Source organism: Macaca fascicularis, chromosome 3 (genome assembly GCF_037993035.2).
Source record: "Macaca fascicularis isolate 582-1 chromosome 3, T2T-MFA8v1.1".
Classification (NCBI taxonomy): Eukaryota; Metazoa; Chordata; class Mammalia; order Primates; family Cercopithecidae; genus Macaca; species Macaca fascicularis.
Window position 1 is genome coordinate 170,602,785 of NC_088377.1, and position 27,124 is coordinate 170,629,908.

Here is a 27,124-nt window from a genome sequence, read left to right on the forward strand (position 1 = left end):
TTAGGATGGCGGGATTGGCGGTGATGTTTCCAAATTTCCACTGTTGGGTTGTACAGCTTTTGAAATAAGCATTTAAAATGTATAGTTACTAAACAGAATTGCACCTACTCTTGGTCTAATGTGTAGGTTAGTTTTGTCTCCCTGATTTTATTGTCCCCCGGGATTGTTTCTGTTCTGCCGTGTTCCCAGAGCTTTCGGCGCATTGCTCAACACACGGTGTGCGTACTTGTTGATTTTAATGTATGTGTTTGCATATGTGCACAGCAACTGGGCAGCGGACGTGGGTGTGGGATGCACTGTGCGTTCCTTCTCCTCATTCTTGTTCCTTTGAGCAGCTGCAGCCTGAATGCTTTCCCTTTGGGGTAGGGGAGAGGCAGAACCGCTGACCCTTTAACAAGTTATCCCTCACAAAACAGGTGTCTCCCCCGACTCTCAGTGGAGAGGGATGGCTGGATACTCAGTGACATCAGCCACGAGCCAATGGGAAGTCGGGCTCCAGCCGTCGCGCCAATGGGCGTCCGGGGGCGGGCCGGGTTTCCTGGGCGCCGGGCTGGCCGGGCTGGTCCTGCGGCCGCAGCTGAGTCTCCGCCGCTCGCGCTGCCCACCGCGGCTCCGGCGGCTCCAGGCGCAGTTCCCCGGCCCGCGAGGCTCCCGGCCCCCCGGCTCGAGCGCCTCCCGCCGCAGCCAGCTCCCCCGCCGGCCGGGCTCCTGCGCGGCGCGGCTCATGCCCCCGGGCGCGGGGCGCACAGGCCGGCCGGCCGCCACTGGGAAATAGGCCCCCGGGGGCGGCGGCGGCGGGGCCATGGCGCGGAGACCCCGGGCGCCGGCCGCCTCCGGGGAGGAGTTCTCCTTCGTCAGCCCGCTGGTGAAATACCTGCTCTTCTTCTTCAACATGCTCTTCTGGGTGAGTCTCGGGGTCGAGGGCACCTGGGCGGCGGGGTCCACCCGCGGGGTGGAGGGGTGGCCCGGAGTGCCCCACGCGCGGGAGCCACACTGCTGAGTTTTCTGGGCTGACGGCACTTGGGGGAAATTCATCCTGGGGAGGGACACCCCGGGGACGCCGCGTCTGCAGGGGGCGTTGCAGGGAGGAGGGTATGCCAGGGAATCAGTGAAGACTGATGGGTATTGTCGGGGTGTCGGAGGAGGGTCTGTGTCAGGCTAGAAATGTAGGTTTGAGGCAGCCTGTTGGCCCAAGGCGGACCCACTGGCACATGATGGGGAGTCGGTGGTGGCAGGTGACTTTCAGGCCTGGGGGCCTGGAGGCCTGGCTGGCAAAGAAGAGGAAGGAAAAACCCAAACCTCTCTCTCCACCACTTCAGAGAAGATGGGTTATGGGCATCATCTCTTCCTTTCGCAGGCCTCCTCTACCCCCACCTACACCCCCCCCAAAGTCTGGGAAGAATCGCCTCCAGGCGCAGATGTCTTGCCTATCCCAGCACTGCCCCAAACTTTGCCCCCTCCCCGCCACCCTCCTCAGGACCAGACTTCACCCCTGGAGCCTGACAGTCCCCAGTGTCTTTAAACAGGACCCCGTGTTGGGCCGGAGGGCCAGGGATTCTTTCAGAATCTTCTGCTTGGGGTGGACAAAGTATTGGGCTGGGACTCAGGACACCTGGATTCCCATCCCACTCTGCCGTTCATTGTTGACTTGACCGACCTAAGCATGTTATGTTCATGTCTGCAGGTCTTGCCTCCCTCCCCCACAAATCCAACCTAGTGTGATCAGGGGTGGCAGAAAGACTGCTGAAGCTGAGAACTGAGCTGAACCAGATCATGCAATGCCAGCTCGACCCTATTTCCTGGCTAGAGAGTCCTGGAGGTTCTGGGGTGTGAGAACGTAGGGATGTCCTTCCTTCATTCACCTCCTCTTCTGGCTCCTACCACACCAGAGCTGCTGCTTCTGGAGCCCACCATCCTTCCCCACTTCAGCTGGAGACCTAAAGTTCAGACTTACAGGAGGGAAGAATTGAGTCTAAAATATGTTTCCTAGGGGAGGGAGCAAAAGAGACATCTAAGCCCTTTGCTGTAAAGGTTTCACAGGGCCCGTGGGGTGAAGTGCAGACACAAAGCACATAAGTGCTGGCCTGTTGGGACAAATGAGAGAAATCTCAGAGGGTGGTGATGACAGCACACTCAGCCATCATCATACTCCTGGGGAAAATGAAACTTGGGCTCCTATCAAATGCTCAGTTTTAGAACTGGAAAAACATTTTAGAAGACATCTTGTCCAGCATCTGTGTTTATGTCTATAAAATGTAGAAAACTAAAGCACAGAGATGTTAAATGTTTTGTCCAAGGTCCAACAGCTGGTTAGCAGGCTTGGTCTGGTGACCTTTCTACTGAACCACAGTGCCTCTGGGGGAAGTCCTCAGCGCAGATGGCTGCCGCTATAGCTGGGGTATTGGCAGTTTTAGTAGTCAACCAGTCAACCCGAGTTCCCATAGTCTAAGTTCTGCTTCAGCTGGAGGTTAGGAAAGAACACGAGAAAATCCCTTACCACCTGCCAGTGCTGAGAGCGCACTGAGAGACTCCCCACCTACGGGCAAGTATCAGTGAAGTCTCCTCTGTGCTCACTGAGTGTGCCAGGCCAGTGACGTGCCATCGTCAGAGCCAGCACTAGCATCTCAGGGACTTTAGGTCGTCACTCTGACTTCCTTTATCTGCCGAGACTGGCTCCCTTGGAGCCATCGGCACCTCACCCTTGTCTGTGCTTGCCAGTGACAACAGCTGGGTGCATCTGTTACACTTGTGTTCCTGGTCTTTTTTTTTTTCTCGAGCTTCCCTACCCCTTACCTCCACCCTACCCCCCTTTTATCAGATAAATGACTTTGAGAGATCTCAACCATGAGAGAGTTTGGCTCCACAGACCCATTTACCTTGGTAAAATGGTTCATTCAAAGTCAGAAGACCCGGGCGGCCAAGCTAGCACCACCCCAAATTAGAATAGAGCCCCTTCTTGGCCCTACAGTAGACTCATAAAAAATCAGAGGCTCTAGAAATAGCACACTGAAGGACAAGAGGCTCAGCATCTTTTTGGCACCAACTTACTGTGTGACCCTAAGCCAATGTATCTGTCTCTCTGACCTTAATAATCTTTCTCCTCTAAAGGAGAAACAATTTCTGCCTTAGTGAACTATTTAAGGATGAATGAATCATTTGGGGGACTGTCATCTTTTTTTTTTTTTGAGACGGAGTCTCGCTCTGTCGCCCAGGCTGGAGTGCAGTGGCAGGATCTCAGCTCACTGCAAGCTCCGCCTCCCAGGTTTACGTCATTCTCCTGCCTCAGCCTCCCGAGTAGCTGGGACTACAGGCGCCCGCCACTTCGCCCGGCTAGTTTTTTGTATTTTTTAGTAGAGACAGGGTTTCACCGTGTTAGCCAGGATAGTCTCGATCTCCTGACCCAGTGATCCGCCCATCTCGGCCTCCCAAAGTGCTGGGATTATAGGACTGAGCCACCGCGCCCGGCCTGTTTTTTGTATTTTTTAGTAGAGACGGGGTTTCACCATGTTAGCCAGGATGGTCTCGATCTCCTGACCTCGTGATCCAGCCATCTTGGCCTCCCAAAGTGCTGGGATTACAGGCTTGAGCCACCGCGCCTGGCCGACTGTTTTCTTTCTTCAAGACCTGGAACTGGATCTAAGGATGAATCTCCCTGTGTCCTGATTGCCCTTCCTAGGGGACAGTACTTTTCAGGTCTTATTGAATGTCCCTTCTCCCCCAAACCCAGTGCTGCACAGGTATATTCCATACAAGAGCAGCTGGAGAGAAAGGGCTGCTTCCCCAGATCAGGGGGCCATCTTTCTTCCTAGCCCCTCTTCAGGGACTGGTTCCCATGCTTTCTTTTTTGTAGACTTTTATCACCCTAATCAAATTCCGCTCTTCTGCCCAGGAAGCACCTATGGATGAGACGATGGTCAGCCCACACCCTTGCAGGCAGAGTGCATGCTCTGACCAGCTTCTGGAGTGGCCACGTGGCAGTGGTTATTGTGTCTGTGCCTGGAACCCACTAGGAAGGTGTCTGGCATCCTCTGGGCTCACATTCAGTGGTGCTGGTGGTGATGGTGGCTATGTCTGCTCTTGCTCTAGAAGCCCTGACTCTTGGGGCATTTGGAGTCTGACTCAGAAAGCTAATGAATTTCTGGTGACGGGGACCAGTTCCTACTGTTCGTGTTTCAAATCTCACTTCCCCTTTGACCCGGGAGTTCTGATTTTCTTCCCTGAATCGTGTTGCTGGGTTACTGACTGTGGGGATTCCATGGCCTGGAGTAGCTGCTCTAAGATCCTAGATGTTGTATTTAAATCAGTTAGGGCGGCTACAGAGCAGCTGCCTCTCCTCACCTCCCTCTGCAGGACAGCTTCTTGCAGAGAAAGACATTGGGGTGGTGCCTGCTTTATCAGCTTGGCCATGTGTTGTCAGGAACATACAGTGCCGCCCACCTCCTTCCTCACTGGTCCTTTTCCCACTCAGGGCAGCAATTGGCTGGCTTTTGAGTCAGGCAGAGCCCAGAAGCTCAGACCTCCAGCCCCTGTGTCTCAGCCCAGGCTTCCCTAGCAGCTATACCTCAGGACTCCCATGGCACCTTCTGTATTCTTCGATTGTCATATCCCTTACCTGTGCTGCAATTGTGTTTACTTCTCCATCTTCCCCTCTAGATTTCGGGATCTTGAGGCTGAGCACAGCCCTGTTTACCTCTGGATCCCCGGCGCCCAGCTGTGTTTGGCATAAATTGGTTGCTTATTGAATGTTTATTGGATGGCGAGTGAGAGCGCAAACCCCACAGGGTAGAGGCATGGTGTCCATCCTCCCTCCCTCATAGACACTGGCCTGTAAAGATGCAGCTCAACCTGGGGTCCTTGAGCACTCTTGGTGATGAGGTACCCAACTGTGTTCTCCTCTGTGATGGGTCTGGTGGCCTGGCATCCCTTCCCTTAAGCCAGGTCAGAAACATGGCAGCCATCCCCTCTTCAGAGCCACACGTACGTACTGTCTACAGCATGTGGATTTTCTCACTTCCACTGCTACCTATATGGACCCCCGTTCAGGTCTTCCCTAGGCTGAGCCAAGCCATCGGTGGCGCATCTTCTTCAAGAAAGCCACTCTCCCATGCAGGACTACTGTATTGGAGTCCTTGGGCACTCAGAATCACCCAGACCACTCTCAGCACCATCTCTTTTCGTCTGGCTCAAAAATCATGAGGACGTAACCAGGCATCAAGCCAGCCAAAACCTCTTCTAAGTGGCAGGGGCCCTTTCTGCCATCCAACCTCCTCATCCTATACTTCCAAATACACTAGGAGGCAGAGCCCATCACCTCCTTCCCCCCGCCCCCCATCTTCCTCATAGACTTGGCTGGCTTCAGTAACTGAAGATAGTCAGATGCTTTTTATAAAAACAACAAAAATTACAAAATATGGGAAATGAAGACAAGAACCATCTCCTTTGCTATGCAGGTCGCATGCATACCTTCTTAACTCCCCAGCAGCTTTGTTTGCCTTGGACCAAGTAGAAAACCATAAACTTAAAGCAGCCTTTAAAAAAAAAAAAAGAAGGCTGGGCACAGTGGCTCACGCCTGTAATCCCAGCACTTTGGGAGGCCGGGGCAGGTGGATCACCTGAGGTAAGGAGTTCGACACCAGCCTGACGAACATGGTGAAACCCCATCTCTACTAAAAATGTAAAAATTAACCGGGCATGGTGGTGCACACCTGTAATCCCAGCTACTTGGGAGGCTGAGGCAGGAGAATCACCTGAACCCGGGAGGTGGAGATTACAGGGAGCCAAGATTGCGCCATTGCACTCCACGCTGGGCGACATAAGCGAAACTCCATCTCGGAAAAAAAAAAAAAAAGGAAAAAGAAAACATAGAATGCCTCTCAGATCTTGGTAGGAGGCTAGTGCAAGGCCAGTCCCTCCAGGGCTGTGAGTTTGAATGTTTATTTACTGCAAGCCCTTGCTAGACCTCCCTTCCTCTTTCTTAACCTTGGAAGAACAAAGTCAGCCATGGCCTGAGGAAGATGCCAAAGGCTTGGCCCCAGACATTGTTGAGGAAGGAGCCCTGTGAACTCCTCCATTTCAGAGGGACACTGTCCCCCAGTCCGGAGGGAGAGCGCTGAGAGCCAGCCTCACATGGACAGCCGCCACCTCAGACACCTGTAACAGCAGCGCCACGGAGAGCACAGAAAGACCAGTATGTGTAAGGTTATGGGCAGGGAGAGAAGTGGCCGTGCTCTGGGGCCACAGGCTGAAAGTTCTTTGACTTCATCCAGATATAAGGGTAGGAAGGACTGAGAAACCAGAGGTGGAGACCACTGCCTTGCCCATTTCCCTCTGAGCAGGGACAGGGTTTTGATTGCCACACAGGGAACCACTTTACCCTCAGCTGTCTCCACCATCACCTTCAAAAGAGGAGGAAAAGAGATTCTAAGGAGGGGGTGTGGGCCCTGAGACAGTAGGGTGCCACTGCTTCTTACAGCCTGGACTTTGGACTATGGAAGACAGACAAGGCTAGGGCTTTCCCTGGAAGCTGCACCTGCGGGTGGCCCCCCTGTGGCAACGCCATGCCTTCCCTTTTCAGAGTGCTGTTCCAGAGACTTCCCTCTGAGCCACCTCCTGGGCCCCACTGGCACCCTGTCCCTCCCCGCCAGCTGCAGTCTTCCTTCCCCTGCCTGAGCCCTAGCCCATTTGGAGATTATCAGCTGTTCCCCCAAGGGAACCACAAGCAGCTGCTTCCCATCTCCCATGATGGCTGAGGTGAATATGCAAAATCCTGGGGGTGCTGAGAGGCAGAGATAGGAAGGCAGACAAATGGCCAAGCTCATGAGGCTTTGGGGACATCCAGACCTAGGTTCCAGTCCCACTTCAGCCGCTCACTAGCCAAGTGAACGGAGGAAAGTTGCTAAAATTCTCTGAACATCATCTCTATAAAATGGAGATCCTAACGCCCTCTTGGGTTTGTGGTCAGAATTAAATGAGACAGTGTTTAGCCCGGCGCCTGGTCCTTGGCACTCAACAGAAAGTAATGCCACTGCTATCCCTGTAAACGCTCCTAGAGGTCACCTGCTGGGGGTGGACGTGGAGGATGAGGTTGAGTGCTCCTCCAAGGAGGACGAAAGAGAGTGGCAAGCAGACAGGAACTGGCTAGGGAAGGGCCAGCCTTTGCTCAGCCCTCTTTGCTCACGTTCTCACCATAACAAAGGAAGACTAAAAACAAAGGAAGAAAATTAAAGAGAAAAGAAAAAAAACTCAGCAGGAGACAATCATTATTGGTAGCTTTATGTTGTTTAGTTTATGGAGAAATTTCCTATTTATCCCATGAACAGAGCCACACTGTTGTCTCCGGGGGCCTTCCCTAGGAATCTAACTGAATCTTAACTGTGAGGAAACATCTGCTTCTCAAGGCTTGTCACACCACCTCGGCCTTTTAACATTTTTATTTACATATTTGTTGGTTCATTTGTTTGTTTGTTTAGACATGGTCTTGCTCTTTAACCCAGGCTGGAGTGCAGTGATGGGATCACAGCTCACTGCAGCCTCAACTGCCTGGGTTCAAGCAAACGTCCCACCCCATCCTGTTGAGTAGCTTGGACTGCAGGCATGCATCACCATGCCCGGCTAATTTTTTTTTTTTTTTTTAGAGACTGGTCTCACTATGTTGCCCAGACTGGTCTTCAAATCCTGGCCTCAAACGATCTTCCCCACTTTGGCCTCCCAAACTGGTGGGATTACAGGCATGAGCCACCATGCCTGGCCCTACCTTGGTCTTAAATGCAATCCAGTAGAGATGGACTCTGGGAGCGAATTTGCCTGTAATTATTGGCATTTGGGCATAAGAGCCAAGGAGAACAACCTTTGTTCAGGACCTCAAGTTGAGGCCCTGCAACCTTTCCTCTCTTGTTGCTGATGGCCCTGAAGTACTGTCTTACGGGATAGAATAAGGGTTTTTCCTTTTAAACATCAAATCATGACAATTTTTTCCAAATTTGCAAGAAAAAAAGTCAAGATGAGAAAATTTTCTTCATCTCCTTTCTTCCATGAACATTAGTACCTGCAGCTGTTTATCTGCCTGCAAGTGCTAACAAAAGGCAAACAGAAGAGGACAAGTAGCAACTAACTATTATGGAAAACTAGGAAACAATTTAGAGTATTGCCTGCGTTGTTTTATGAAATGCAGAGACATACACCTAGCAGCCACATCTCTTGGTAATAATTGTTCCTTAGTTCTATAATAGAAATTAATGTTTGTCTCCTCACATGATACAGTGAGTTGGACACAGCAGTATCTGTGTAATATTCCTGTCAAATATGTGTAATCTGAATCTAACTGTGAGGAAACAACCAAATAAATCCAAATCAAGGGACATTCTGCAAAACAATTGGCCGAAATATAAAAACTGTCAGTGTCCAAAGAAGTGTCAGAACAAATGTTGGGAAGGATGAGAAGACATTGGAACCCTCACACATGGCTAGTGGGGAAGTAAAAAGGCATAGCCACTGTGGAAAACAGTTTGGCAGATCCTTAAAAAATTAAACATAGAATTACCATGTGACTCAGCAATTCCTAGGTATAGAGAACTTTGAAAACAGGTATTCAAACAAGACCTTTTACACAAGTGTTCATAACAATACTATCCACAGCAGCCAAAAGGTGGAAACAACACAAATGTCCACCAATGGAGGAATGGAGAAACAATTGTGTTATAGTCACACAACAAAGTATTATTCAGCGATAAAAGGAAATGAAGTTGGCAGGGCGCAGTGGCTCACGCCTGTGATCTTTTGGAGGCCGAGGCGGGTGAATCACTTGAGGTCAGGAGTGGCCTGGCCAACATAGTGAAACCCCGCCTCTACTGAAACTACAAAAATTAGCTGGGTATGGTGGCGCACACTGTAATCCCAGCTACACAGGAGGCTGAGGCACAAGAATTGCTTGAACCTGAGAGGCAGAAGTTGCAGTGAGCCGAGATTGCACCACTACACTCCAGCCTGGGTGACAGAGCGAGACTCCATCTCAAAAAACAAACAAACAGGAAATGAAGTTGTAACACATGCTGCAACACAGATGAATCTTGAAAACATTCTGCTAAGTGAGCCAGGCACAGTAGCTCATGCCTGTAATCCCAGCACTTTGGGAGGCCGAGGCAGGCAGATCATCTGAGGTTGGGAGTTCGAGACCACCCTGACCAAAATGGAGAAACCCCATCTCTGCTAAAAATACCAAATTAGCCAGGTTTGGTGGCACATACCTGTAATCCCAGCTACTCAGGAGGCTGAGGCAGGAGAATGACTTGAACCCGGGAGGCGGCGGTTACGGTGAGCCAGAGATTGCGCCATTGCACTCCAGCCTGGGCAACAAGAGCGAAACTCCATCTCAAAAAAAGAAAAAAGAAAGAAAACATTCTGCTAAGTGAAAGAAGCCAGACACAGAGGGTCACATAGTGTGTGATTCCAATGACAGGAAATGTCCAGAATAGACAAATCCGTAGATACTGAAAGCAGATTTGTGGTTACCAGGGGCTGGGGTCAGAGGACGGGGTGATGGAAATGGGGAGTGATGGTTTAATGGGTACAGAGTTTCTATTTGGGGTGATGATAAAGCACTGCACCCTGATGGTGGTGATGGTTGCACAGCCATGTCAATGTACTGAAGGTCATTGAACTGTTTACTTTAAAATGTCTAAAATGGTACATTTTGTGTCACGTGTATTTTACCATAAATTTTACAGTCAGTGTCTTAAAGACCAAAAACAAAGGAAGAAAATTAAAGAGAAAAGAAAGCCAAGAAACTGTTCCAGGCTGAAGGAGATTTAATCTCTAAATGCATGATCCTTGATTGGATCCTGGATAAGAAACAAACAAAAAAAAGGTTACAAAGCACATTTTGGGGATAATTGCGGAAAGTTACATATGGACTGTAAATTAGGTCACAGTAATAGTGTATTAAAGTTTAAAAAAGAGGTCAGGTGCAGTGGCTCACGTCTGGAATCCCAGCACTTTCGGAGGCCATGGCGGGTGGATCACTTGAGCCCAGGAGTTCAAGACCAGCCTTGGCAATGTTGTGAAACCCTGTCTCTAAAAAAAATTTAAAAATTAGCCCAGTTGGTAGCACATGTCTGTAGCCCCAGCTACTCAGGAGGCTGAGGCAGGAGGATTGCTTGAGCCCAGGAGGTCAAGACTACAGTGAGCCCTTGATTGTGCTACTGTACTCCAGCCTGGGTGACAAAGCGAGACCCTGCCTCAAAAAAAAAAAATAATAATAATAATATGACAAAATCTATAATGTACACCAACAGAGCACTGTGACTTCCCAGTGCTCTGTCACTTGAACAATTTTAAGATCTACTACCTTAGCCAAGCCTGGTGGCTCATGCCTGTAATCCCAGCACTTTGGGAGACCAATGCAGGAGGATCACCATATGCCAGGAGTTTAAGACCAGCCTGGGCAACCTAGCAAGATCCAATCTCTACAAAAAATTTAAAAATTAGGTGAACATCGTGGCGTGTGCCTGTACTGAGGAGGCTGAGGCAAGAGAATCTCTTGAGCCCAAGAGGTTGAGGCTGCAATGAGCTATGATTGTACCACTGCCCTCCAGCCTGGGCAACACAAGAGTGAGACCTTGTCTGTTGGGTTGCGGGGCGGTGGGGAAGATCCACTGCCTTAAGTTTTGGTGTGATTGATGGGAAATCACCCAGATTAAAGTTTGTAAAACTGTATGCAAGTTAACCCTAGTTTATGAAAATCTGATATTAAAAAATGTATAGGCTGGGTGTGATGGCTCACGCCTGTAATCCCAACACTTTGGGAGGCTGAGGCAGGTGAATCACCTGAGGTCAGGAGTTTAAAACTAGCCTGGCCAACATGATGAAACCCAGTCTCTACTAAAAATACAAAATTAGCCGGGTGTGGTGGCTCATGCCTGTAATCCCAGCTGCTTGGGAGGCTGAGGCAGGAGAATCGCTTGAACCTGGGAGGCGGAGGTTGCAGTAAGCCAAGATCACGCTGTTGCAGTAAGCCGAGATCGCGCCATTGCACTCCAGCCTGGGCAACAAGAGCGAAACTCTGTCTCAAAAAAAATAAATAAAAAGTATGAACTAGGCCGGGCGCGGTGGCTCAAGCCTGTAATCCCAGCACTTTGGGAGGCCGAGACGGGCGGATCACGAGGTCAGGAGATCGAGACCATCCTGGCTAACACGGTGAAACCCCGTCTCTATTAAGAAATACAAAAAAAACTAGCCGGGCGAGGTGGCGGGCGCCTGTAGTCCCAGCTACTCGGGAGGCTGAGGCCGGAGAATGGCGTGAACCCGGGAGGCGGAGCTTGCAGTGAGCTGAGATCCGGCCACTGCACTCCAGCCTGGGTGACAGAGCGAGACTCCGTCTCAAAAAAAAAAAAAAAAAAAAGTATGAACTAACAAATTGAGTGGGGGGTGGTAATAGACTATTTTTTAAGAACAGTTTTACAGAAAAATTGAGAGGATAGCACAGAGATGGACATTTCTCAAAAAAACAAAAAAATAAAACTACTAGACAATCCAGCAATCCCACTACTGAGTGTTTATCCAAAGGAAAATAAATGAATATATTGAAGAGAAATCTGCACTCCCATGTTACTGCAGCACTATTCACAATAGCCAAGAAATGGAATCACCTTAAGTGTCCATCTACAAATGAATGGATATAGAAAATATGATTCATATACATAATGGGATATTATTCAGCCATAAAAAAGCACGAAATCCTGTGATTCGCAACATGGATGGAACTGGAGGTCATTATGTTAAGTGAAATAAGCTGGGCACACAAAGACAAATATTGCATGTTCTCACTCATATTTGAGAGCTAAAAAAGTGAAACTCATAGAGGTAGAGAATATAATGATAGTTACCAGAGGCTGGGATCCAGGGTCAGGAGGATGAAAAGAGGCTGGTTCATAGGTACCAACATATGGTTACATAGAAGGAATAAGTTCTAGAGTTCAACAGCACAGTAGGGTGACTATAGTGGACAACAATATATTGTATTTTTCAAAATAGATTTAAAATGTTTCTAACACAAAGAAATGATAAATGTTCAAGGTGGTGGATGTTCTAAATACCCTGATTTGATCATTAAACACTGTACGCATGTATCAAAATATCATACGTTTCCCATAAATACATACAATTTACATATATCAACTAAAAACATGTTATGATAGTATTGAGAGTTCCCATATATCCCATACTCAGTTTTCCCTGTTATTAACATATTAGTATGATAAATTTGTTGTAATTAATAGTATTATCATTGTGGTCTACACTTTATTGGGTTTTTTTTTTTTTTTTTTGGTTTTATTTAATATCCTTCTGTTCCAGAATCCTATTCAGGATACTACGTTACTTTTTTTTTTATTTTTATTTTTTGTAGAGATGAAGTCTATGTTGCCTAGGCTGGTCTCGAACTCCTGAGCTCAAACCATCCTCTGCCATTGAAAAGTTCTGGGATTCCAGGCGTGGCCCCCCATGTTCTGCCCTACATTACATTTAGTTGTCATGCCTCCTTAGGTTCCTCTTGGCTGTGACAGTTTCCTAGACTTACTTTGGTTTTTTTTTTTTTTTTTGAGACGGAGTCGCGCTCTGTGGCCCAGGCTGGAGTGCAGTGGCCGGATCTCAGCTCACTGCAAGCTCCGCCTCCTGGGTTTATGCCATTCTCCTGCCTCAGCCTCCCGAGTAGCTGGGACTACAGGCGCCCGCCACCTCGCCTGGCTAGTTTTTTGTATTTTTTTAGTAGAGACGGGGTTTCACCATGTTAGCCAGGATGGTCTCGATCTCCTGACCTCGTGATCCACCCGTCTCGGCCTCCCAAAGTGCTGGGATTACAGGCTTGAGCCACCGCGCCCGGCCTAGACTTACTTTGTTTTTAATGACCTTGACAGTTTTGGGGAGTACTGGTCAGGTATTTTGTAGAATGTCCCTTTATCGGAACTTGCCTGCTGTTTTTCTCATCATTATAATACTGGGGTTATGGCCTTTGGGAGGAAGACCAGAGAAGTTAAGTGCCATTTTATTTTCATCACATCACATCACATCACATCACATCACATCACATCACATCATACAAGTGATTTGGCAACATGATCATTGTCGATGTTGGCCTCGATGAAGTAGTGTTTATCAGGTTCCTCCACTGTAGAGTTAGCCTTTCCCCCTGTGTTCCGCACTGTGCTCTTTGGAAGAAAGTCACTATGCACGGTCTGCACTGAAGGAGTAAGGAGTTAAGCTCTACCTCCTCGAGAATCATTTGAAATTCTTCTATGTGGGAGATTTGTCTTTTCTCCACTACTCATTAAGTCATTTATTTGTATCAGCATGGGCCCACAGATGTGTATTTTTTATTTTGGGTAATAATTCAATATTTCTTTATTTTGACGCTCAAATCATTCTAGCCTTGGCCATTGGGAACTCTTTCAGTTGGCTTCTGTGTCCCTTTGGGATGCTCACATTGATGGGGATAGTGATGTGGGGAATTCATTTTTGTTTCTTCGTGAGCATTTCCTTTCTTTGGGGCACTACAAGATGACGTAGGCTCATCTTGTGCCCCTCCTGCCCCCATCCTAGAATCAGCCACTTCTCCAAGGAGCCCAGGGGATGGCTATTTTCATTACAAGGTGATCACTCACTTTACATAGGGATAATGGTACTGGTGTGTGCAAATTATTTTATATAATTTGACTGATAACTTTTCAGGAACATATATTTTGCTAAAAGCTAGACTCAGCCATTTTAAAAGTTGTATCTAGCTCTTAAAAGTTTCCAGCCAGGCTTCATTCTAGTCAGAATGTGAAAAGCTATCCAAAGAAGAGAAATGTCTTTATCTCCGTCCTCGTCGCGAAAGGAGGTCATTCATGGTATTGTGAGGTGCTATAAGGATTTTACAGAAAATTCTGACATAGTGGAAAGAGTTCCAGAATGAGATTAGGAGGTTGGATTTGGTCCAGATGGTGCATTGCACCCGTATGCACTTGGTTAAGTGTTACTTCCACTCTTTTGGCCTCATCTATAAAAAGAGGTGAGTGGCCAAACCCACTTCTAAAGTTCTGTTCACCTCCAAATGTGATGCTATGAACAGCAGCAGCAGCACTAACTTTGGAACGGCAGTAGTTTTGAGGAATCCAGGGTGGGAAGTGGGGGCAGGAATGGGGGTGTGCAAGGTCAAGCTGTGAAATGCAGAATTTGAGAGCTCAGGGGAAAGACATCATTAATGATCGTATTAATATTAATAATATTAAAGACTTAGGCCGGGCGCGGTGGCTCACGCCTGTAATCCCAGCACTTTGGGAGGCCGAGGCGGGCGGATCACAAGGTCAGGAGATCGAGACCACGGTGAAACCCCGTCTCTACTAAAAAAAAAAAAAAAAAAAAAAAAAAAGACTTTTTTTTTTTTTTTTGAGACAAAGTCTTGCTCTGTTGCCCAGGCTGGAGCACAGTGGCACGATCTCCACTCACTGCAAGCTCCACCGCCTCCTGGGTTCACGCCATTCTGCTGCCTCAGCCTCCCGAGAAGCTGGGACTACAGGTGCCTGCCACCATGCCCGGCCAATTTTTTTGTATTTTTAGTAGAGACGGGGTTTCATCATGTCAGCCTGGATGGTCCCGATCTCCCAACCTCGTGATCCACCCGCCTCGGCCTCTCAAAGTGCTGGGATTACAGGCGTGAGCCACCGCGCCTGGCCAACTTAATCTTGATTTTAATGTAGCCTGCATCTGTGGCTCTAGATCCCTGGCTGATTGTTCTTTAGGCTTGTAGGTTCTCAGACTTGGCTGCACATTGAAATAACCGAGAACATATTCAGAAATACTGTTGCCTGGGTCCCAATGCCAAAGATTCTGATCTACTTGGTTTGGGATGCAGCCTAAGCATTAGCAGTTTTTTAAGCCTCTCTCCCAACAACCCTAAGTCCCAAGCGACTCTAACGGCAGCCAAAGTTGAGCATATGCTTTCGGCTATAAATGTTCTTGTCCCTCCACCATATAGCACATGGATTAAGGGTCCTCAATGTACTGTCTGCATAGCAGCAGATGAATTGGATTTGGATAATGTATTAGTTTCCTGTTGCTGCTGTAACAAATGACCACAAACTTAGTGGCTTAAAACAACACAAACCAAATTTCTTATATTTCTGGTGACCAGAAGTCCAAAACGGGTCTCACCGGGCTAAAATCAAACAGGTCTCACCGGGCTAAAATACGGCAGCACCACATTCCTTCAGGAAGTGCTAGGAGGGACCCGCCTCCTCGCCTGCTCCAGCTTTTAGAGGCAGCCCTCATTCCTCCATCCATAGCACCACAGCAGTCCAGCCTCTGCCTCCATTGTCATCTTCTCTGACTCTGGCCCTCTTGCCTCCTTCTTAGAAGGTCTTTTGTGATTGTATTGAGTCCTCAGGAATAATCTCCCTAGCTCAAAATTCTTAATCACATTTGCAAAGTTCCTTTGGCCATGAAAAGTAACACATTCACAGGTTCCAGGAATTAGGACATGGACGTCTTTGAGGGGACATTATTCTCTCTACCATAGATAGAGACAGAGCAACTGCTGTAATTACAGGCCCATAAATAGAGTTAACTTACTCTATGATGTGTGGCATCTCTTTATTTTGTCCATTTTTTCAACTTTTATTTTAGGTTCAGAGGTACATGTGCAGGTTTGCTATATAGGTAAATTGTGTGTCATGGGGTGATATTTCATAACCCAGGTAATAAGCATAAGTAGTTTTCCATCCTCTCCTTCCTCCTGCCCTTCACTCTCAAGTACATGTGTCCATGTGTACTCAGTGTTTAGCTCCCACTTACAAGTGAGAACACGTGGAATTTGGTTTTCTGTTCCTGGGTTAATCTGCTTAGGATAATGGCCTCCAGCTGTATCCATGTTGCTGCAAGGACACGACTTCATTTGTTTGTATGGCTGCATAGTATTCCATGGTACATATGGACCACATTTTCTTTTTTCTTTTCTTTTTTTTTAGACAGAGTCTCGCTCTTTCTCTAGGCTGGAGTGCAGTGGCATGATCTCAGCTGACTGCAACCTCCGCCTCCTGGGTTTAAGTGATTCTCCTGCCTTAGCCTCCTGAGTAGGTGGGACTACAGGCATATGCCACTATGCCCGGCTAATATTTGTATTTTTAGTAGAGATGGGGTTTCACCATGTTGACCAGGATGGTCTCGATCTCTTGACCTCATGATCCACCTGCCTCAGCCTCCCAAAGTGCTGAGATTACAGGCATGAGCCACCGTGCCCGGTCCCACATTTTCTTTTCTTTCTTTTTTTTTTTTTTTTTTTTTGAGACGAAGTCTCACTGTGTCACCCAGGCTGGAATGCAATGGCGCGATCTCGGCTCGCTGCAACCTCTGCCTCCAAAGTTCAAGTGATTCTCCTGCCTCGGCCTCCGGAGTAGCTGGGACTACAGGCATGTGCCACCATGTCCAGCTAATTTTTGTGTTTTTAGTAGAGATGGGGTTTCACCATGTTGGCCAGGCTGGTCTCAAACTCCTGACCTTGTAATCCACCTGCTTTGGCCTAAGTGCTGAGATTATATGTGTGAGCCACTGCGTTTGGCCCGGCCCCACATTTTCTTTATCCCGTGCTGTTGGTGGGCATTTAGGTTGATTCCGTGCCTTTGCTATTGTGAAGAGTGCTTGTTTGGCCTTTCTTGTTTTATCTGTACTACGATTTAATCAGAGAACATCTTGTGGAAAATTATACACCCTGGTAAAAATTTAACATGAAAAACAATGAGAGCCTGGGAGCAACAGAAATCAAGAGCAGATACACGTTTTTCAGTAGTTCAGTTAAATGACACTCAGAACTGTAATTGGCTGTGGTGGGTTTATTTTATTTTATTATTTTTTTTTTATTCAGAGTCTCGCTCTGTCGCCCAGGCTGGAGTGCAGTGGCGCAATCTCGGCTCACTGCAAGCTCTGCCTCCCGGGTTCACGCCATTCTCCTGCCTCAGCCTCCCGAGTAGCTGGGACTACAGGCGCCCGCCACCATGCCCGGCTAATTTTTTGAAGTTTTAGTAGAGACAGGGTTTCACCGTGTTAGCCAGGATGGTCTCGGTCTCCTGACCTCGTGATCTACCCGTCTCGGCCTCCCAAAGTGCTGGGATTACAGGTGTGAGCCACCGCGCCCAGCCTGCAGTGGGTTTTAAAGGGCAGACAGAGATGCTCACTCACTCTGGTGGAGGACTGGCCACCAGGCCTGGGGAATGACTGGCATCTCTGTCGTGTAGTTTCCCTGCCTCCCCCATGCTCTGTGAGCCTGGCAGTGCTGTGGGACAAGGTGCCAGCTGGCACCTGCAGCTCTGCTAGCAGCTCCCTCCCTCCTGGACAAAGAGTATGAAGGCCGGCAATAACACTTTGGGCCCTGAGTTAGAGGCATGGTCAAATGATGTGAGGTGGGAAGAGACCGGGGCCAGCCAGGTGCAGTGACTCACACCTGTAATCCCAGCACTTTGGGAGGCTAGGGTGGGAGGATCAATTGAGCCCAGGAGGTCAAGGCTGAAATGAGCTATTATCATGCCACTGCACTCCAGCCTGAGCAATAGCACAAGACCCTGCTCCCCCACCCCACAAAAAAGAGGGGGCTGTACATACAGGCAGAGAAGAGTTCTGGAAGATGTGGTTTTAGATAATGATCGCCATTTACTGCTGAATGCATCTGCCATCCCCTGCCAGATGGCAGAGGACCTTCAACAAGGAGGCCTACAGGAAAAAATGTCTTTGTACCGAGGGACTCATCTGACCCTATTACCTGTTCTGGGGGCCTAGCTCCCTTCTTCCACCAAAGCTCCATGGTGGCTCTTTCCAGCTGCTTTCTGTCTTGCAGGACAGTGGTGTCTAGCCAGCCATCTCCTTCCCCACTGAGTTGGTCAAGACCCTGTTGCTGAGAACTCTCTCCTGCCAGAGCTTGGCCCCATCTGTTGCCATGGCAACAGCCAGCTGCTGCTTAGCACCAGCCTGGAGACTGGGCACAAAAAAGGGTAGCCAAGGGAAGTAGGCACTGGAGCTGCCCTGCACCCCTGGAGACCTGGGGGTTGGCGGGCGGATAAGGCCCCTTTGGGGTCTCCTATTAGTCTCTGATGGGTTTGTTCTCTCAGGGAGAAGCCACGAAATTTGAAAGATCTAAACTCCTCTCTATTCCTCCACAATGGAATCAGAGTTTGTGAAGATAAAGGTTCCTTTGCCAAGGCAGTTCCAGTGCGTACACACATACACTCAGACACAGTCCTTCACATTGGAGTGCATTTTCTTTTTGTACTTGACACGATATTGACATCAAAGAGGGTTAGAGAGCTGGGAGTATGCAACCGCCCAGGCCTGCTTTAGGTATAAAACCTGCCCTTTGATGCAGATAGATTTGAATTCAAAACTTTTCCATTTCTATGTGACCTTGGGCAAGTTAACTATCAATAATGATAGGTAATATTTATTGTCAGGCATTGTGTTAAATGCTTTCCATGCATTATTTTATTTGATTCTTACAGTAATCTTATCAGATGTTTGTTCTTACTTCCCATCCTCAGATACAGAAACTGAGGCTCAGAAATTTACCCTATATGTACCCAAGTTTGACTCGCTCTGAATACTATGTTCTTTTTAATTTTTAACTCAAATTTTTTAGAGACAGGGTCTCGCTCTGTCACCCAGGCTGGAGTGCCATGGCACAGTCATGGCTCACTGCAGCTTTGCACTCCTGGGCTCAAACCATCCTCCTGCCTTAGCCTCCTGAGTAGCTGGGACTACAGGTGCACACCACTGCACCCGGCCAATTATTATTTTGTGTGTGTGTCTAGAGACAAGCTCTCACTATGTTACCCAGGCTGGTCTCAAACTCCTGGCCTCAAGTTGATTCTCCTACCTTGGCCTCCCAAAATGCCCAGCCTGAAGCCCATATTCTTAATCGCTGTTTAGTATTAACCCTGGATTGCCTTAATTTCCTCATCTGTGAAGTGGGCACAATATCTGCCTCACAACCTAATTGTGTTGTGAGGACTGAGTGAATAATGAAAAATATAATGTGAGTAAAAGTGTCTCACGGAGGCTGGGTGTGGTGGCTCACACCTGTAATCCCAGCACTTTGGGAGGCTGAGGCGGGCAGATCGCAAGGTCAGGAGATCGAGACCATCCTGGCTAACACAGTGAAACTCTGTCTCTACTAAAAATACAAAAAAAAATTAGCCGGGCGAGGTGGCAGGCACCTGTAGTCCCAGCTACTTGGGAGGCTGAGGCAGGAGAATGGCGTGAACCTGGGAGGCAGAGCTTGCAGTGAGCTGAGATCATGCCACTGCACTCCAGCCTGGGCAGCACAGTGAGACTCCATCTCAAAAAAAAAAAAAAAAAAAAAAAAGTCTCATGGAGGTAAAGCCCTGGCAGATTCTATCAGCAGAATTACTGGGGAGGTGAAAGATGCTCACCTTTGAGTCCTAGGGAAGTTGTCCTTCTCCTGCTCTCCTAGGTTACTCACGGCATTCAGGGCTCTCTGGTTTCCAGAATCTCAGGGTCTGGTTCTTTCCTGTCTCCACAGGTGATTTCCATGGTGATGGTGGCTGTGGGTGTCTACGCTCGACTGATGAAGCATGCAGGTGAGCTGTAGCTCTCCCTCCCTGCCCCCACCTTGTGCCATGCCCCTTCCCCCTCTGCCTCCTTCAGCCTGGCCCTCATACATAAGCTATGGTGCTGAAGGAGGCAGCCTCCCTGGAGCCAAATCTTCACGGTCTACATAGGTGTCAGACCCCCTCCATACCAGTGCCCCTGGATTTCCCTGAGCCCCCCTGAGTCTTCCAGGATATGCCTATATTGGAGGCTTAGGAAGTGCCTGAGAAAGAAGCTAGGCCCCTGGGAGCAGACAGTCATTAAGGGTTTTAGCCCCTCCCCAGCTCTGTTCTGGAGAAACCCAACCACCATTCCTATTTCACCACACAAGTCTCCAGGAAACAGAATCTGCAAAACTGGTGAGCCTAATGCCATTCTAATTCTTTTCTGGAGGGAAAGCAGCCCCTCCTGTCTTAAGCCCAGGAATAAAGGCTTTTATTTCATTAGTTTCTCAAATTAAATGCTACAACCCTTCTGGCCCCTTTTTGGTTCTCCCCCTGGGACAGGGGTACTGCCTCCGCTTAACCTTCATCCAACCATACTGGGGATTCCCCCACCAGGGGAAGGAGAACAGTTTGGGGCACCCTCCCACCCCATCCATGGGTTCCTCAGTGGGCACTGGGCTCAGGCTGAGGTCCGGCTCCTTCTCCAGAAGCAGCCCTAGCCTGCCTGGCAGTGGACCCTGCCATCCTGCTGGTCGTGGTGGGTGTCCTCATGTTCCTGCTCACCTTCTGTGGCTGCATTGGGTCCCTCCGTGAGAACATCTGCCTCCTGCAGACGGTGAGTGGTCAAGGCCCCACAGGAAAGACCCTGGCCCTCTCCCCATCATGCCTCTTAGCCTCGTAGGCCCTTTGGTTTCCTTGTCCCACCCTACCCCCAGGCCTGTGCTGTCCACTCCCCAGTGCAGAGCTCAGCCCAGGTGACCCAGCACAGGGTGGCCACCCCCAGGACAGTGTCCCAGAGGCAGCTGCCTTTCTCATGTGTGGGGCATCTGGGAGAATTGCCTGGCAGCTCCCAGCATCCCCATGGCCCTGGGAAGGGCCGCTGCCCTGACTGGTCCCAGACGCCTCCTCTTCCTGCTGCTCCACAGTTCTCCCTCTGCCTCACCGCCGTGTTCCTGCTGCAGCTGGCCGCTGGGATCCTGGGCTTCGTCTTCTCAGACAAGGTAATGCTGGGAGCCAGGAGGCCTCCTCAGGTGTGACCCAGAGGGAGGAAGGAAAGTTCCTGCCCATGTTTAGCCTGGTTAATTAACCACAGCGCTCCTTCCCTTGAGAAACATCAGCCGTCGAAAAGTCCATTAAGGGTGAATGAACAGCCTGTAAGCTCATCATATCTGAAGAGAATTTTAAGATCATAAGGTGCTTTCCTCTGACAGTCTGAGAAGCTAACAGGGAAGTAAATTATACAAACACAAAGTTAAAATAATTTAGAAACTTTAATGGCAAATGACAGAATCAAACTCAATAATCAAGTGGGCCGCTCTTACTTCTTTTAAAAATTGTTTATTGAGATAAACAGAAGGAAGGAAGGAAGGGGGAAGAGAACAAGATTTTGTTTTGAGGTTTTTTTCTTTTTTCTTTCTTCTTTTATTTTGTGGGGGGGGGGGAGTGGCGGTTGTTGTTTTTGTCTTTTAAGAGATGGGAGTCTCACTAGGTTGCCCAGGCTGGCCTTGAACTCCTGGACTTAAGTGATCCTCCTGCCTCCATCTCCTCAGTATCTGGGATTACAGTCATGTGCCACCATGCTTGGCTTAAGAAAAGGTTTTTTGTTTTAAGATGGAGTCTCTCTGTTGCCCAGGCTGGAGTGCAGTGGTGCAATCTCGACTCACTGCAAGCTCCGCCTCCCGGGTTCATGCCATTCTCCTGTCTCAGCCTCCCGAGTAGCTGGGACTACAGGCACCCACGACCACACCCAGCTAATTTTTTGTATTTTTAGTAGAGACAGGGTTTCACTGTGTTAGCCAGGATGGTCTCGAACTCCTGACCTCGTGATCCACCTGCCTCGGCCTCCCAAAGTGCTGGGATTACAGGTGTGAGCCACCGCGCCCGGCCAAGAAAATGTTTTGGACAATGCTTGCCATATCTGGAAATCATCTGCCATTCAGTGACATTCCTTTTTAAGAACCAGAATGCCTTTCCCAAAAGGCAAATGATTGCCAAGGGCAGAGTACAAAACTATGGAAAGAAAATTTGAGAAAAGTAGTGGGGCAGGAAGGAAGAGACTATGGTAGAAAATTATGAAATTGGGCCAGGCATGCTGGCTTATACCTGTAAACCCAGCATTTTGGGAGGCCGAGGCGGGCAGATCACTTGAGGCCAGGAGTTTGAGTCTAGCCTGGCCAACATGTCGAATCCCTGTCTCTACTAAAAAACACCAAATTAGCTGGGTGTCAGGAGGCTGAGGCACAAGAATCGCTTGAACCCAGGAGAAGGAGGGTGCAGTAAGCTGAGATCGTGCCACTACACTTCAGTCTGGGCGACAGTAGAACTGTGTTCTAGAGAAGAAAAAAAAGAAAAGAAAAGAGAAAAGAAGAGGGGAGGGGCAGGGAGGGGAGGGGAGGGGTAGGGACGGGAGGGGAGAAGAGAAAATTATGAAATCGAGAGCCGCTGAGTTAATTCCAAATTTTCTAGTCCTCCTGGCTTAGAAAGATCCTGAAATGATGTATTAAATAGCTGAGTCTATAGAGATGCAATTATCTCGTGTCCACTAGAGGGCAGTGCCTCAGCTCAGTAAGCTACTTTCTGCTAAAAAATTAAAAATTAATTTGTTTTCATCAGTCAACAAGTATTTTGTGATAGTAGCATTCAGAGATAGATATACATTGGAATATCCTAAAATGTGTCTCTGGAAAGCTTCAACAGCAGGTCCAGCATTTCTCCTGCCCACTGGTACCTGAGGGCCTTGGGATGGATGGGCTTTGGAACTGAACTGGCTATCTTCCACCATTAGGACTCAGTTCTGATTTCAAGGCAGACTCAATTAAGAAGGATGACCCCTGTCTACTGTTATTTTTGCAGGAAGGAGCAAGTTAGGGATTAGTCCTGTGTTCTGATTCCTTGCCCATGTTTCCGGCAGGCTCGAGGGAAAGTGAGTGAGATCATCAACAATGCCATTGTGCACTACCGAGATGACTTGGATCTGCAGAACCTCATCGATTTTGGCCAGAAAAAGGTATGGGTCAGCCAGTGGTCTGGGGGACTGTGGGTAAAAGTGAACGTCATCCCAAGAGATGCCTCACCCTCTGTGCCTGTGGAGCTCTTCATTACCTGCCAGGTAATGGCTTCTGGGAAGGGGTTTGGCAAAAAACCATATGTAGCAGAGTGCTTTAAATGTACTTTTAAAGACACAGAACAGTATATTTTGTAATCTACTGTGTTATAAGTGGTTACCCACAGGGGGATGAGGAACTGCGCAGATTCTTGAATATTACCTCTTCGAAAGTGACATTTTCGGCTGGTCCGAAGGGAGTGAGTTACCTCATTTGATTGTTCACAGTCAGCTACAGATCGAACTCCTTGTTCTACTCTTCCCCCCTCTCCCCATTCTCACTTCTGCACTTGACTAAACTAAAAAAAAAGAAAGTTACATTTTAAAAATTGTGATAAAATTTACATAATGTAAAATTTACCATTTTTAAGCATATAGATCTGTGGCATGAAGTACCTTCAATTGTTGTGCAGCCATCACCACCCTCACCTGAACAAACACTCATCTTCCCCAGCTGAAACTCTGTATTCATCAAACACTAACTCCCCATTTTCCTCTCTTGAAACTCTGTATCCATCAAACTAACTCCCTATTTTCCTCTCTTGCAACTTTGTATCCATTAAACACTAACTTCCCATTTTCCTCTCCTGAAACTCTGTATCCATTGAACGCTAACTTCCCATTTTCCTCTCCCCCAGCAACCACTATTCTACTTTCTGTCGGTAAATTTTACAACTCTAGGTACCTCAAATGAGTGGACTGACAGTGTTAATGCTTTTTTGAGTGGCTTATTTCACTTAACATGTCTTCAAGTTTCATCTCTATTATAGCATGTGCCACAACTTCCTTCCTTTTGAAGGCTGAATAATATTCCACTGTATGTATATGCCACATTTTGTTTATCCATTTATTCACCAGTGGAGACAAGGGTTGCTTCCACTGTTTGGCTATTATGAACAAGGCTGCTATGAATCAAAAGTTAACATTTAGGCCAGGCATGGTAGCTTACACCTGTAATCCCAGCACTTTGGGAGGCCAAGGCAGGCAGATCATTTGAGGTCAGGAGTTTGAGACTAGCCTGGCCAACATGATGAAACCCTGTCTCCACCAAAAATACAAAAATTAGCCGGGTTTGGTGGCGCACACCTGTAGTCCCAGCTACTCAGGAGGCTGAGGTACGAGAACAGCTTGAATTTGGGAGGTAGAGGTTGCAGTGAGCTGAGATCGTGCCGTTGAACTCCAGCCTGGGTGACAGAAAGAGACTCCGTCTCAAAAATAAATAAGTAAAAAATAAAAAGTTAACTTCTCCCCCCTCCCAAGACAGAGTCTTGCTTTGTCACCTAGGCTGGAGTGCAATGGCATGATCTTGGCTCACTACAACATCCGCCTCCTGGGTTCAAGTGATTCTCCCTGTCTCCGCCTCCTGAGTAGCTGGGATTATAGGTGGCCCCCAAACCACACCCAGCTAATTCTTGTATTTTTAGTAGAGATGGGGTTTTGCCATATTGGCCAGGCTGGTCTTGAACTCCTGACCTCAGGTGATCCGCCCGCCTCCGCCTCCCAAAGTGCTGGGATTACAGGCGTGAGCCAAGCACCTGGCCAAAAAAGTTAACTTTTAAGTAAAAGTGCTTTGAGACAAGTCCTGAGTTCCCTTTTCTCCGGTGCAATAGACACTTGACTTTGAGATCCAGTTTGCTCTCATGGAGTAATGATGGACTCACAATATTGAAGATTCCTCTCCTGTGTTTTCTCTATCTTAAGGAGAAGTTTTTCAGCACTGATCCTTTAATTATATCAGTCAATACTTTTGATCACTTCCATTTGCCTGCAAAGCCAAAAACTTCTCTCAAGAAGATTACAGCTGACTATGTAAAACAAAATATATGTACAACTGTAATACCAACAAGCACAGTGGTAAGTTATAATCAGATATACAAAGTAATAGAAATTAAGAAGTGAGAATATCTTCAGGCGAAGGCAACTGAGAAGCTGGAGCTCAAAGTTTAAGGCTGTGTTAAAACACAACCCGAAGTTCCCAGTGGAAGCTTCCTATAGACTTTTGGTGGCTCTGAGAATTCCCCTGGTCACCTCAGTGTGAGGGGTGGGTGATTGTTAACCTCTGGTGGGTTTTGTTGCAGTTTAGCTGCTGTGGAGGGATTTCCTACAAGGACTGGTCCCAGAACATGTATTTCAACTGCTCGGAAGACAACCCCAGTCGAGAGCGCTGCTCTGTGCCTTACTCCTGTTGCTTGCCTACCCCTGACCAGGTAAGCCAGCGTCCTACCTCACTTCCTCCTGGGCAGCGAGCTGAGTCACTTTCTGATGGGGGCAGCTTCTATTGGGAATCCCCATCCCCTAGCTTAACCAGTCATGTGGTACAGGTGTCGGGTGTTTTCATTCACCCCAGCCTGATGCTTCTGTTAACCTCGCACTCCTGTAGCCCACATGGAGTTCAGAAGGTACAGATTTAACTTTTAAGTTCAGGTTCAGTACCTGTGCAGATTTGTTACATAAGTAAACTTGTGTCTTGGGGCTTTGTTGTACAGATTATTCCACCACCCAGAGCAAAGAGACCTGGACCCTGACCTCTCACAGGAAGGGAGGTCTGCATTTGGCAACTTCCAACCCTACATCCTCCACATATATTCTCTGACAATTTAGGAGTTTAGGAAGGGTGTTCCAGAAGCCCATCAGCTAAGGCCCCAAACAAAAAGTTATTGGAATTAGAGTCCCAACTGGCTTTTCAACTCTTTCCCCAGGCAGTGATCAACACTATGTGTGGCCAAGGTATGCAGGCCTTTGACTACTTGGAAGCTAGCAAAGTCATCTACACCAATGGCTGTATTGACAAGTTGGTCAACTGGATACACAGCAACTTATTCTTACTTGGTGGTGTGGCTCTAGGCCTGGCCATCCCCCAGGTAACTTACCCTGTGAGACCTGTGGGTCCCACACAATCTGTAAAGACTCCTTTGTTTTGGGGAAGGCCCCCGGGGATCAGAGAGGGTGTCAGGCACTGACATGGCTGAGGGTGGGGAAAGGGATAGTGCTGGCTGCACTGGAAAGATTGAGCCAGGGAAAACAAGGCCATCACTCACTGCTGAGGGCCCAATTCCTTCTTGCCTCTCCCAGCTGGTGGGAATTCTGCTGTCCCAGATCCTAGTGAATCAGATCAAAGATCAGATCAAGCTACAGCTCTACAACCAGCAGCACCGGGCTGACCCATGGTACTGAGAATCCATCCTGCACCTCCTCACCATGGCAACTGGCAAGCCTCATCAACCAACAGCAGCGGGTGCTGAGAACAGCACCAAATGGAGATTTGGATTCCAGCCCCCCAGTGACAGCCCAGTGGGAAGAAGCAAACTCCAGATGGGCAGAAGGCAGGGTGCACAGGTGGCTCCGGTCTCAGGAGGATGCGCCCCCTCTCCCCCATCCCAGCCCTCAGCATTGTGCGAGAGTGATACCCTTAAGTGTTTGGGTTTATGTTTTTAGTTTTGTTTGGGAAACAGCAGTTGCACAGAGTTACGGTGTAGTGCTGCTGCCGTTTCACCGAGGCACTGCCACCACCAGCTCTATCAGGGATGCTCCTGAGCTTGGCGGACATACTTAGATCCTATCGTGCCAGTGAGACCTGGCTGTGGAGAGTAGCACTGGCAGCCCTGCCTGGAGTCCGGTTGGCATGATACCAGCTCCAGAAGGGAAGAGAGTGGAGCAGACAGTGAGGAGCGAGCCTGGGGGTCGGCTGGGGACAGCCGTATGTGCTAGCTGGGAGTGGAGGGGGATATGTTTACCAAATGCCTGCCCTGCCATCCTCCCAGGTAGTCAGAGTGAGCTACATCCTGCCCCGCCTTCATTTCCATGGAAACATGGCAGCTAGGGCACGGGGTACAGCAGCAGCCAAATTCTTCCCCACCTCCCCTGCTTTGAAAAAAAGTTTGGAACCCTGGTCCCTATACTCTGCAGTCAGAAGTGGGACTGAGCCATACATGCCCTTGAATTCCTCCCTGTCTGGCCCTCCCTCTCCAGCAAGTGGGGTTTTCTTTAACTTGGCAGTGTGCAGAGGAGAAGTGGTAACACCCCCACCCCATTCCCCTGCATCGGAGCTCAGTATTCCTGCAGGGTAAGAGGTAGGAATCTTGCTGGGACGAGCAGAGCCAGAAGTGGCAATAAAAAACGTGTTGACCTGGGCTACGCTGGACTCCATGAATTTTCCATTCTGGCAACTGGAAGGGGAGGAGTAGAAGGGCCCTGCAGAGGACGGCACCGGAGACTCCTAAACGCCACACACCTCCCC

The 27,124-nt window shown here is 48.6% G+C and overlaps 1 protein-coding gene across 3 annotated transcripts; it reads left to right on the plus strand.

Annotated features, from left to right (window-relative positions):
- The first annotated feature begins 579 nt into the window (after positions 1 to 579).
- TSPAN33 (tetraspanin 33) lies at positions 580 to 27,017 on the plus strand. Of its 3 annotated transcripts, none has more exons than XM_005550736.4 (8): positions 580 to 904; positions 19,553 to 19,610; positions 20,273 to 20,400; positions 20,711 to 20,785; positions 22,696 to 22,791; positions 24,966 to 25,094; positions 25,587 to 25,748; positions 25,960 to 27,017. In XM_005550736.4, the coding sequence occupies exons 1-8, from the start codon at positions 803 to 805 to the stop codon at positions 26,059 to 26,061; spliced, it is 852 nt and encodes a 283-aa protein (XP_005550793.1). In that variant the 5' UTR covers positions 580 to 802; the 3' UTR covers positions 26,062 to 27,017. The 3 variants fall into 3 exon arrangements, with proteins under 3 accessions (XP_005550793.1, XP_005550794.1, XP_015303510.1); XM_005550737.4 differs by having other exon boundaries at positions 20,276 to 20,400; XM_015448024.3 differs by lacking the exon at positions 25,587 to 25,748.
- The last annotated feature ends 107 nt before the right edge of the window (positions 27,018 to 27,124 follow it).